A 12,474-nucleotide genomic window follows, 5' to 3' on the forward strand; every position below is an offset into this window, starting at 1 on the left:
GGCAACATCTGTATTCCCTGTTTTCGGCTGCATTGCATCCACCTTAGGTAACAGGACAAGAAGAGCCTGTGGATCAGGCCAATGAGCTCATCTAGTCCAGCATCCTGTTCTTACTGGTATTTAGAAGCAATACTGCCTCTAACCATCTTGTGGGAGTGAGTTCCACAGGTTAACAGTATGCTACATGAATAAGAAATTTCTGTTCTCTTTCCTGAATCTTCCAACATTCAGTTTCATTGGATGTTCACGAGTTCATCTACATCTATTTTATCCACGCCATGAACACAGTAATTTTATAGACTTCTATCATGTCACCTTGCCGACAAAGGTCCGTATAGTTCAGGGGTCAGCAACCTTTTTCAGCCGTGGGCTGGTCCACCGTTCCTCAGACCTTGTGGGGGGCCGGACGATATTTTTTGGGGGGAAAGGAACGAATTCCTATGCCCCACAAATAAACCAGAGATGCATTTTAAATAAAAGCACACATTCTACTCATGTAAAAACACACTGATTCCTGGACCGTCCGTGCACCAGATTGAGAAGGTCCACAGGCCTTAGGTTGCCTACCCCTGGTATAGTTAAAGCTATGGTTTTCCCAGTAGTGATGTATGGAAGTGAGAGCTGGACTATAAAGAAGGCTGATCGCCGAAGAATTGATGCTTTTGAATTCTGGGGCTGGAGGAGACTCTTGAGAGTCCCACGGACTGCAAGAAGATCAAACGTATCCATTCTTAAGGAAATCAGCCCTGAGTGCTCACTGGAAGGACAGATCGTGAAGCTGAGGCTCCAATACTTTGGCCACCTCATGAGAAGAGAAGGCTCCCTGGAAAAGACCCTGATGCTGGGAAAGATGGAGGGCACAAGGAGAAGGGGACGACAGAGGACGAGATGGTTGGACAGTGTTCTCGAAGCTACCAGCATGAGTTTGACCAAACTGCGGGAGGCAGTGGAAGACAGGAGTGCCTGGCGTGCTCTGGTCCAGGGGGTCACGAAGAGTCGGACACGACTAACCAACAACAACAAATCATGTCACCCTTTACAGTGGTACCTCGGGTTAAGTACTTAATTCGTTCTGCAGGTCCGTACTTAACCTGAAACTGTTCTTAACCTGAGATACCACTTTAGCTAATGGGGCCTCCTGCTGCTGCCGTGCCGCCAGAGCACGATTTCTGTTCTCATCCTGAAGCAAAGTTCTTAACCCGAGTTAATATTTCTGGGTTAGCAGAGTCCGTAACCTGAAGCGTATGTAACCTGAGGTACCACTGTAGTTGCTTTTTCTCTAAACTAAAAAGTCTCAAACGTTGCAACCTTTCCTCAAAGGGAGCCCCATCACAGCACCTCTGTGCTATCAATTATTATTATTATTATTATTATTATTATTATTAATATGCCACAGGTTCTGAACAGGTATCAGGCTTTATCTGAACCTGTGGAACATTAATAATAATAATAATAATAATTAAAAAAAACATCTTGCACTCTGGCCCTGGTTCAATTGTTATCTCGTTGCCGCAGCGGCGCTTCTCCCATTTCTCGGAACTGGCCTGCCTTCCAAGCAACGGAAACCGAAAGTAAAATACAGTATACAAAAAAAAAATAAATCATCGAGCGGCGGGAGTGCGCATGTGCTGGAAAGTCCCCGGGGCCTTTCAGCCGGCTTGCGCTGAGACATCTCCCCGGCTACTAGTGATGCGTGATCTGTGCGTAATTGTGATTGGCCAGCGAGGAGCGATTTCTGGGCGTGAAGTTCCCTCGGCCGAACTCCGCCGCCTCAGTCGCCGAGTTTCGAGACTCAGAAGCGGACGCAGCGAGTCACTTTTTGCCATGGCGAAGGCTCTAGTGCTGTCGTGCTTGGCGCTCGTGCTCTTGGTCGGCATCCTGGAGGCAACTCCAAGTAAGTAAGGCTGTGTTGCAGCCCGTCTAACCCTTTCCCTCTCCCGCTTCGGCTGTCTTCCAGGGGTAGACCTCGTGAACGGGTTAAGAGACGCGCGTTCTCACGAGTAGCTTGACACGGGTTACCTCTCCCTGTGCCCACTGGCCCAGAATTTAGCACCGTGAAACTCGGTGGGTTTTAGTTATATACGCGGTGGGCGCGTATGTAGCATGGCACTGCTAAAGAATTAAAAGATCCATAGGGGCCGACGTGGAATATCTCAAGCAGGCTTTAGCCTAAGAAACATTGTGCTATCCTGAATTATTTAAACCGCAGTTCTAAGTGTGTTTACTCCGAAATAAGGACGGCGACCTTGGCGAACAAACCTAATTATGCTTTCCCCCCTAAGTCCCACTGTGGTCTTACTCCTGTGTAGGATTTCCGCCTGAGCTTTTAAAGGTGCTACAGTGTTCCTTAGTGTTTGTGATCCTAAACATCATATTAAGCAATCGCTATGGAACACAACTGGGCTTTTCATAGAATCCAAGAGTTATGAGACCCTGAGGATCATCTAGTCTAACCCCCTGCAATGCAGGCATACGCAGCTCTCCCTTACGGGGATCGAACCTACAACCTTCATATGCCTGTATGCTTTTTTCCTAACCAACTGAGCTATGTTGTTTTACTTCTGAGTAAACACGTATAGGTTGTGTTGTTTTAGTTCATCCTGTTGGGTAATCGGGGTGATTAAAAGAGTTAAGAGTGCCTCCTTGATTATTTTTGGGGTTTTTGTGGGGGGCCTAATCCGTGTTTTGCTGAAGCTGATGGGGCAGAAGGAAGCAGCTGACCTGAGTGAGTCAGTAGAAAACAACAAAGGCTCATGATGGCTTCCCTGCATCTGAGAAGCTTTTTTCGTCTTCTTTTGTGCTTCTAACTTCTTAAAACATCGTTGGTTCCTTTGTTAGACTTCCGGCCCAAACCACAAGTGCAGGGCTCCCAACAGATGCTGTCTTAGTTCTAGAATGCAAAATGGGAGTTGACTCGAGAAGAGGGAGGGCGGAAGTATTGTCTGTTCAGTGGGATTTTTTGGAGCTCAAGGTGATTCCAATGAGACAGTAACATCCTGATAAAAGGAACACTTTTTGTTATGTGGTGCCGTTCTTTGTAAGCTCAGCTTGAAGTGCTTCCTTCCTTTACTGTAGACTAGAGGTTTTTACAGCTGTTAAACTCAGAATAGAATTTCTAAAATGTGAATTTAGGCAGTTTACAGGTAAATTCACACCCACCCACCTCACAACCATTTTGTAGGGAAGGGATAGCTCATATTCACTATCTCCCTAGGAGAAAGAAAGGGGGTATGTAAGCTAGCTATCACCCGCCTCTCCCAAAAGCTGCTGCCCTCTGTGCCCAATCTTGCCCCCACATAGTGACAGCACCGACATGATACTCTCTTCCCCCAGCGATATTCCTCAGGAGAAGGAAGCCCACATGTGCTGACCCTTGTTTTGGGGGCCATTTCAATTCCCCCTACTGCTTTCCTGAAAATCTCCTTCCCGTTTTGGGTTTCCAGCGCATGTATGCGCAAAGGGTCAGCTTTAGAACTTTTTGGGGTCAAAAATGAGGTGCCAGTACTTGTATGTTGATAAAAGTGTCATGGGTGCCGTCACAAAATGGCTGCTGTGGGCGACAAAAGAAAGAGAGAGAGAGAGTTGGCCGTACTCTGCACCAGTGAGTACTGTCATAAAAAAGCCCTTGATAAGCTTGTGTTGAAAGCTGGAAATGCTGCCAGGGCAATAGTGGAAAACTTAAAAAGAGGCTCACAGGGCCAAGCTACACAAGTCTCAGGAAGTCTGCCTCAAGATCTCCCAGTGCTTTCATTTTTACTTAAAAGCAGCCAGTGCAGGACTGCTTTAGATTGAGGCTCTGGCCTGACATAGTTTTCCCATCGCAGCACCCCTCTGAAGCCTCTGCCACAGAAGAACACACCTTGGTGTTTATTTCCACTGTAGAGCTAATAGCAGTTTAAGGAGAAGACACTTGGGCCAGAAAACACCCCCTTAATCACTGCTGCTTTTATGAAACTTGAGCACACCCGCAGCTGCTTTTATGTCAAAATAATGGTGGGTTGTATCTAACAGCACTAAGTAACTTGTTCTGGTAGAGCAAAGATTAAGGGTACATCTGCACCTCAGTTTGCACCACCGCTTTCCCCCAGGGAAACCTGACCTTTAGTATCAAATTGGAACAAATGGCAGTTGAGTTTTCTGCAGATCACGGTTTGTTTGGATTTAGCACTAAAGAGTGGAAGTGGGAAGGCAGCGAGGCAAAGGAAAAACTGCTCGGATCTGTGCTTTATAGGCATGGGACAAGTGGAAGTGTGCCAAAGCGCTTATGCTTGTGGATCTGAACTAAATCTGTTATGTGGGTTGCTTCAAGCCTCTGCAGTGGATTTGGGAAGGGTGTGCCATAGTGTGGGAATGGAGGGGAAGTTGTGCAAGTGTAAATCCCTGCACTAATGGACCAAGTTCCTTGGATACTGTTTCCTGGTGCACTTTTGCCTCAGAGTAGACGGACAATTAGAAATCTTGTCCCTGAAATTGTCCTTCTACTCAGCAGTTGAAGCCGTTGTCTGAAAATGAAGGGTGGGTGATCCATTGCACTTTGTGGCCCAGGGTTGAGGACGGGATGTGTCTTAATCCTTGCCCCAAGCTGCTTTGCCTTTTGAGTTTCCAGATGTGTAAAACATTCATCTGGAACACTGGGGGGGGGGGGCAGGGAATGAAAGGCAGTGGCAAGGAGGTGGCCAGCAGGGAAGGAGTTAAACACACACTAGAATGTTCCTTTAATTTCAAATACATAAACAGTGGAGACCTACATTTATATCTGCTACGTCTTCTGCGGTGGAACTCAAGGTGGTTATTAACATATAATTTATCCATTGCCCCTTGCTGGCTCATTTCCAGGGACTTTCTGACTAGTCATTGGCCTTTGACCAGTTCTGTTTTCATTACTGTCACATGCAGCTAGAAAAGCAAGTGAAATGGCGTCTTGGTCTTTTATGAGTGCAGATCAAATGTTGCTTTCACTTTTTATTTCCTTTTTCTCCTAGTTATGTACGCAATAATCTTCTGGTTTTTCAGGCCCGGAACCTACCTTTAGGACATCTTTAGTTTAGCCCCAAAACATGCATTTGGGGACCCCCTCTTTTTATTGTATATTAGTACACTGGTAGAGTGCTGTTGTGAACCACCTTTAGGTTAGGCTGCAACCTAGTAGGGGAAGATGAATGGCATAGAGCAGGAATAGGCAACTTGTGGCCCTCCTTGTGTTGTAGGACTCCAGCTCCCATCAGCCCCAGCTATCAATGGCTAGTGATCCAGGTTGATTGGAGTTGTAGTCCAACAAAATCTAGAGGACCGCAGATTTCACAGGTCGGGAGAAGGGCGGCAGTGCAGTTCTGCTTTGCATGCTGAACATTCTACATTCAATGCATGGCACCTCCAGGACAGGTAAGGCTAGAAAGACACTTGTATGTATCCACAGAAAGTCAAATACATGCAGGGGGCAGCAAATCACAGGAGCAGGCACCAGCAAAAAATCACTATGTGGGGAAATCTGTTAAGCCAGCCAATGACTCTACTTCACCCTTATTTCAAGCATAGTGATATATCGTTAAACCGTGATGTTTAGATGTTGAAAACCAGATACCACCTTGGACTAGTGGGCTCCTATTCTATGTGTATGTAGCAAAATGGACCACATGGGCTATTTCAGTCTCTGACAGTACAGTGGTACCTCGGGTTAAGAACTTAATTCATTCTGGAGGTCCGTTCTTAACCTGAAACTGTTCTTAACCTGAGGTACCACTTTAGCTAATGGGACCACCGTGCCACCGCTGCCTGATCTCCGTTCTTATTCTGAAGCAAAGTTCTTAACCTGAGGTACTATTTCGGGGTTAGCAGAGTCTATAACCTGAAGCGTAGCGGAGTCTGTAACCTGAAGCGTCTGTAACCCGCGGTACCACTGTATACATGCAGCTTCTTGTATGGAAGCAATGTCCAGGTAGGAAATTTATCTCCTAGGTTGGATATAGCCCTTGAGTGCGCAGCTAATAAAGCATGGCAGATGATAACCTGTATCCTTAAACCTTGCCTTTTTACCTCTTTCACCCATTCCTACAGGAACTCCCAACGTACAAGTTTATTCCCGCTATCCTGTGGAGAAGGGCAAAGAAAACATTGTGAATTGCTATGTGGACAACTTCCACCCTCCCAAAATCAACATCACAATTGAGAAGGGCGGGAAGCCACTTGAAGATGTGAAACAGTCTGACCTTTCTTTTGATAAAACCTGGGCCTTCAATCGCCTTGTCTATGCCAAGGTCACTCCAGATGGGGAAGATGTTGCCTGCAGAGTGGAACACAGCACCCTTGTTGGACCAAAAGTTGTCAAATGGGGTGAGTATCTGCCACTGTGGTCTGCTTTCTTTTCCCTTTCTTTTTCTTGTCAAGTCTTGAAACATGAACAGCTGTTCTCTGCCATCTGTAGTCCCTCCAGAAAACACCCGTCCTCAGATGACATTCACAGGCTAAGATTTGCATCTGTACGTTGCTACAAATTGTCATGAACAACTAGTCATCCTTTGCAAGAGCAGCAGACATTCATTGACCATAATCTTTCAGCAAATTGCAAGAAATCTGTAGGCACTTCAGATTAACGCTGTCATAAAATATTGGACCAATTTATGTCCGAGAGACACTTACCTTGTTTTCTTCTTCTGCAGAGCAAGAGTAATAACCAAATGACCCCTCAGCAGGAAAGGTAAGATATAGATGATTATTGTTTAATTTAATCATCACTTTTTACAAAAGTGTAGTTATTTTACAAAAAATAACTAATGAATGATAATGTGATTTTTTTTTTTTTATTTAAAGAAATATCTTTCCTTTCTCTCATAAGGGACAAATCAATCAATTTTGTGTTGGACTAGCTATAAACTGTGGGTGAAAACAGATGTAATATGAAAAGGAACTTGCACCTAATTCTTGAGCCATATCTTTTACTCCCAGCTGCAGTTACTGTGATGGATGTATCTGGCAGCGAATCGATCTTTGGTTTGGCCCACCATCTGCCCTACTTCATTATTCCAGTGGGCTTTTTGCCTTTTTTTAATTTTTATTTTTAAAAATTGAATTGCCATCCAGACATTTATTTGTCGGAGGGGGTTGGTTGGTCTGAATTGAGGAAATATGGAAGCTTTTTCAGATGGCCAAACTGCTCTAGAGATTGAGGGTAGGTGGGTTTGTGACATCTGAGGTACTAGCCAATCGGTGCCATGTAATGCCAGATTCTCCACAAATTTGCAAGACCAGTTTTTTCCAGAACTCTGTCTTCTAGTGTCTTACTATAACATAGCTTTACCCCATGCGATGATACTTTGTGGAGAGATCAAAGACTATTGTTGTCCCCTTTCCTCACATTGTTTAAAAATATGTCTTTATAGTGTGTGAGGGGGTATTGTATTGCTTTTGAATCTGTTTTTAGCTGTTTCATTACTGTAAGTCACCTTGAAACTCAGGAAAGGTGATTCATAAATTAATAAAATAGTTCTAGTCAGCTAGCTGTTACTCAAGAGTGGACCCATTCAAATTCATGGAGCAAAGATAGCCGTAGCTATTTCAGTGTATCTACTCTGAGTTAAATAAAAAGCTGAATACAACACATTTTAATATAAAATAATTATTTCAAAATGTTGGGGGTTCCAAGACTTAACTTTGTGGCGGGGACGGGACACAAGGCTTCTTCAGTGTTTCCGTGTTAGGCTTTTATAGTGCAATCCTAACCATGTATACTCAGAAGTAAGTCCTATTGAATTCAATGGGACTTACTCTCAGGTAATGCTTTGTTTCTTCCCTTCGTACAAGGCATCCACACACCACCAGCACCCAGTCAGTCATCGCTGTTCTGTGTTTCCCCCATGGCTCTTTTTCCTCAAAGGGCCTAAAGCCCAACTTTTTTCAGGAGGAACAGAAGAGTAACACAATATTCACCAGTGCAGATGCCCTTTGGGCCACTCTTCTGACTTTTATACAGGAATGGGGTTTGGACGTATATTAGGAAACTGAACCTATGGCAGCTCAGCACACATTTGTTAGAACTTTTGCTGTGGGTGCCACCTTGCTTTTGTGGTGGTTGTTTGCTGTTGTTTTAATGAATTGCTTATTGCTATTTTTTTTTCCCTGGCTACAATCATAAGGAAAGAAAGGCGAAGCGCCACAAAACCGTAGAATGCTGCGAGAATCTGAAATCTGTTGGGCAGAGTAAATGAGAACGTGGGAAGCCCTCAGAGCCCCAAACCTCTCTCTTTTAACTTCTGATGTGCTGGGCAAACCCTCAAGTCTTTTAATCAGCATTCAGGTCAGGGGGAGCAGCCGCTGTGATGAATATCCTATTGAACATATTATACCCCCTTGGGTAAAAAAACTGAAAGCACCCTTTTAGTGAGTCATCCCATTGGTTCATCTAGCTCAGCATCGTTTACACTGACTGGCAGCAGCTCTCTAGGGGTCTTCCCCAGCCCTGCCAGGAAATGTCTGGGGTTGAACCTGGGAAATTCTGCATGCAAAGCAGGGTGGCTATGACCCTATTCCCCCCCCCCAACCATATGTACTCCTCTTTACTGTCCTCCCCATCCTGACCCACCACTGGTTGTATACAGCTAGTTTTCTGTTGCATCTCATGCTCTCCAGCTCAGACTTGGTATTTTCTTGGGGAGAGGCACTATATAACTTCCTTTGCTGCTGCCCTCTCTCCCTCCTCCCCAACCACATTTCCTGTTTATGCAGTAGGAGGAAGGAGGAGTATGACAGGCAGCCATTTTGTTGTACTTGCCACAGCACATAATTTTCAGCCTGCCCATGTATAGCAATAATAATTAATAATAATTTTATTATTTATATCCCTCTCATCTAGCTGAGTATCCCCAGCCACTCTGGGCCATGCCACAACATGGATGCCAGTACCAACCAACTCCTTTCAGTGTTGATTTTAAACAATTTCTTTAAAAATCCCTTTTTGGTCACCGGCAACTGTATTGATAAATGACCAGAAACTGTTGGTGGGGTGGTTTTTTTGGGGGGTGGGGGTGGGGGCAGCAAACTATTTTTAAAAAATCAGCATTGGTGGATTATAGCGTCATAATACAAATTATATTTTACCATTATGGTGTGCTAACATTACACTTTTCTAATTATATATTTAGCTGCACACCGATAACTCTTAGCAATTGTAGCCTTATGAGGCTTTGCCCTCGGGTGGGAAAAATATTGCGCCCGGGAAAGGGAAGTGGGAGTCAACAGACACTCAAGGAATAGTTTTGGAGAAAAGGCTTTTATTTCTACCATCCATGAACTGGTAGAAGGAGCAAGTGTGATAGTTCACAAAAAGCATGCACGAGTTCACAGTCATGTGCACAAGCATATATACCCCTTTCCAGTTCCCTCCTCCTTTCTCCTCCCTCAGGAGTCCTGCCCATGAGTTCCTCTGAGCATGAACAGAAAGCTGTCTTGGGACTATTGGACTCTTCCCAGGAAAGGGGGGGGGTGAGAAGCCTTGCGTTCAGTTTGTTCAGATGTGTTGCAACTGGAATGAGATAAGATTCGTTTCTCAGGCCTGAGTATTCTTGGCAATGACAGAGCCTATTCATTAGCCTTTAAAAGTAACATTTTGCCTATGCACAGCATCTTGTGAGAATAAGCAGAGACAAGCAGAGAAAAGCTGTTTTGGATTTTTTAGAAGACAAAAGGAGTTTTGGACAGTTTTGAGGCCTGGGGTGATTATTGAAGCCTGGGGTGATTTCAGACAGGATTTGGGTATCCTGTCCCTTCACAATAAGGAACAGACTGGTTTTTAAAAATAAATGCAAACCATAAAATGTACCCACCACAAGGGTTATATTTAATGTATGCTGAAGTTCCTATGGCCCCATCTAGAACCACTGTGTCATTCCCTGGGGTGGTGGTGGTATATGAAACCTACCATTTCCCACTGTGTAAAAAGGCCACTCCTTGTAGTTTGCGACAGAAGAGCAAAGCAGCCTTGCCCCACAGTCGTAGAAAAAGGCAGGATACGAAGGGAACAGGAAAACAAATACATGCAAGGATGAATTTCTCCCCTAAAGTCCAACACTGTTTTTATTTTATTATTTCTTGTATATCCCACCTCCCCCCCTGCTGCCCAAGAAACGCAAGGTAACATGCATGCTTCTCTGCCTCTGCTCCCATTTTATCCTCAGTCCTATGAGGTAGTTTAGGCTGGGATGATGATAATTTATTGTTTATACCCCACCCATCTGGCTGGGTTTCCCCAGCCTCTCTGGGCAGCTCCCAACAGAATATTAAAAACACGATAAAACATCAAACATTAAAAACTTCTCTAAACAGGGCTGCCTTCAGATGTCTTCTAAAAGTCAGATATCTGCTTATTTCCTTGACATCTGATGGGAGGGTGTTCCACAGGGCGGGCACCACCCCTGAGAAGGCCCTCTGCATGGTCCCCTGTAACCTCACTTTTTGCAGTGAGGGACCTGCCAGAAGGCCCTATGCCTAGCCCAACATCACCCAGCAAGTCTCTTGGCTGATTTGGGAATTCGAACCTTGGACTGCCAGACCCTAGTCCAACACTCTAGCCACTACACCACATGCTCCCCAACCGTTCTGAAATCAGTATTGCTGCCTATATTGGGGTGGAGAGGGGGGGCTTGAGACTAAGAGAGAGAGGGAGTGACTTGGTCAAGGCCACCCAGTGAGTTCCTGGTGAACCAAGAGATTTCTGGATTTGCAGCTCAGCCCTTAGTTAGCTCTCCCAATACTTCTCACTGTTCAAAGTGCTCTTCTACATAGACATTCTGCCTTCCCCTGCCACTAACAGGAAAGATTAGGTTGCAATAATGATGCTCAAGACCACATTGAGGTTAATTGTAGTTTGGCAGCATTTGATTTTTTCCCCCACATGAGTCAGTATAAAATTTGGTTTTATGTTTTTTCTCTCCAGGTCCAAAGAGCCTGCCTTTTTATTGCCCCTTGAGCATTCTTCCTGCACTGTTCCTGCTTTTCTACTGATTATGTAGCTCTCTGGATAGTTTTCCACCATGAGACCTGCTGAGACCTGCTGATGGGCTGTGCTTGAGACTTTGAAGTGTATGATGTGGGCTTTCATATATGTGTGTCCACTGTAGGCAGACAATTGAAGATTGCCTTGGAAATCTGATCAGTCATGCATTTATTGTAACATTCAGTGATTTGCAGTGTGGCTTCATAAAAAAAAGTAACCTACTGTTGATTTTTCAAATACTTCTATCAGCAAAATCTTCCAGGATTAAAAAAAATAAAATTCTTTATTGATTAAAAATTTACATATCTATACAAACATATGCTATCTCTTTACATATGAAGAAAAAGAAAATTATGTAGAAAATAGAAAATTTCTAAAGGAACAAAAAAGAGGAAAAAATAAAGAAATAACGAAGATACAAAGTCAAAAGAGGAAAAGAAAAGACAAGACAACATTATTTACACAATAAAAGTCATTGACGCAATCCTTCCATCCTTCTCATTATACTGTAGGAATTTGAATCTTTCCAAAAAGAAGCAAGTAGAAAGGCTTATGGGTTGCATCATGTACTAGTTGTACTTTGAATAGAGCCATTAAAGTTATTGGACTTGAGTAACTTTGGTCCATTAATTTCAGTGGATCTACTCTGAGTATCCTATATATTTCACTTTTTTGACTATGAATTAGTTTCTCATTTGGCCTGTCTGGAATGTAACTTGTAATGCTATTAGTATTAGCATTTATTAAACTCTTAATAAAGTACTTCTACCAAGATTTCCTTTTGTAACAGTTGGTGGCCTTGATTTATTGGTTTTCCAGGGCACGCCCACACGTTCATTCATAAGTAAGTCCTATTATGTTAAATAGGCCTTATCCCTGGTAAGTGTAAACAGAATTGCATCCAAAATGCAAGATTACATCCATCAGCAGATCTTCACAAACATGTTCTAATCATAAGGAGTGTTCTATTTCTCCTCTCATTACACAATTGCAGTTAAAAGCGAGCTTTAAGAATCAAAATAAGGAGAGAGATTGTAAACACACTGTACTCCCTTCACAAAATAGGCCTCAAATTATATCTGTATCAGAACTCAAATCCCAATGTCTCGAAATGCGTTGCATGCCTTGGGGGTGGGGGTCCCAGATAACTCTGAGTCTGTGAAAAAGAAGATAAGTAAAATATGCTTGTTGCCCATATGTAGCAAGCTGTAACTTTTTTAAAAAATAAAACAAAACTAAAAACAAACTGCAGAGCTCAGAACAAAGCAAACTGTCTCACTGCTTTCTGCTTATGATAAATACTGTAATTCTTGGCCTGTAGAAGAGGGGAGCTGACAGCAAAGGATTAACTCGGGGGTCGGCAAGGTTTACCTCGCCTGGACCGGTTCAATCCAGCGGAGATCCCTCCGTGGGCCCGATCACAGGTGTGTGTGAGTGCCTGTGATTACCTGCATCTGCTCAGATACAATTTCCGGTGCCGCGGAAGCAAG

At 43.9% G+C, this 12,474-nt stretch overlaps 1 protein-coding gene across 1 annotated transcript; it reads left to right on the plus strand.

The window, feature by feature from the left end:
* Nucleotides 1-1,674: 1,674 nt before the first annotated feature.
* B2M (beta-2-microglobulin) lies at nt 1,675-11,771 on the plus strand. Its single transcript, XM_080980600.1, has 4 exons — nt 1,675-1,894; nt 6,055-6,330; nt 6,657-6,694; nt 10,925-11,771. The coding sequence occupies exons 1-3, from the start codon at nt 1,690-1,692 to the stop codon at nt 6,665-6,667; spliced, it is 492 nt and encodes a 163-aa protein (XP_080836726.1). The 5' UTR covers nt 1,675-1,689; the 3' UTR covers nt 6,668-6,694; nt 10,925-11,771.
* Nucleotides 11,772-12,474: the final 703 nt, after the last annotated feature.

The sequence above is a fragment of the Podarcis pityusensis genome (assembly GCF_964106645.2).
Source record: "Podarcis pityusensis genome assembly, chromosome: 14".
In the NCBI taxonomy this organism is placed as follows: Eukaryota; Metazoa; Chordata; class Lepidosauria; order Squamata; family Lacertidae; genus Podarcis; species Podarcis pityusensis.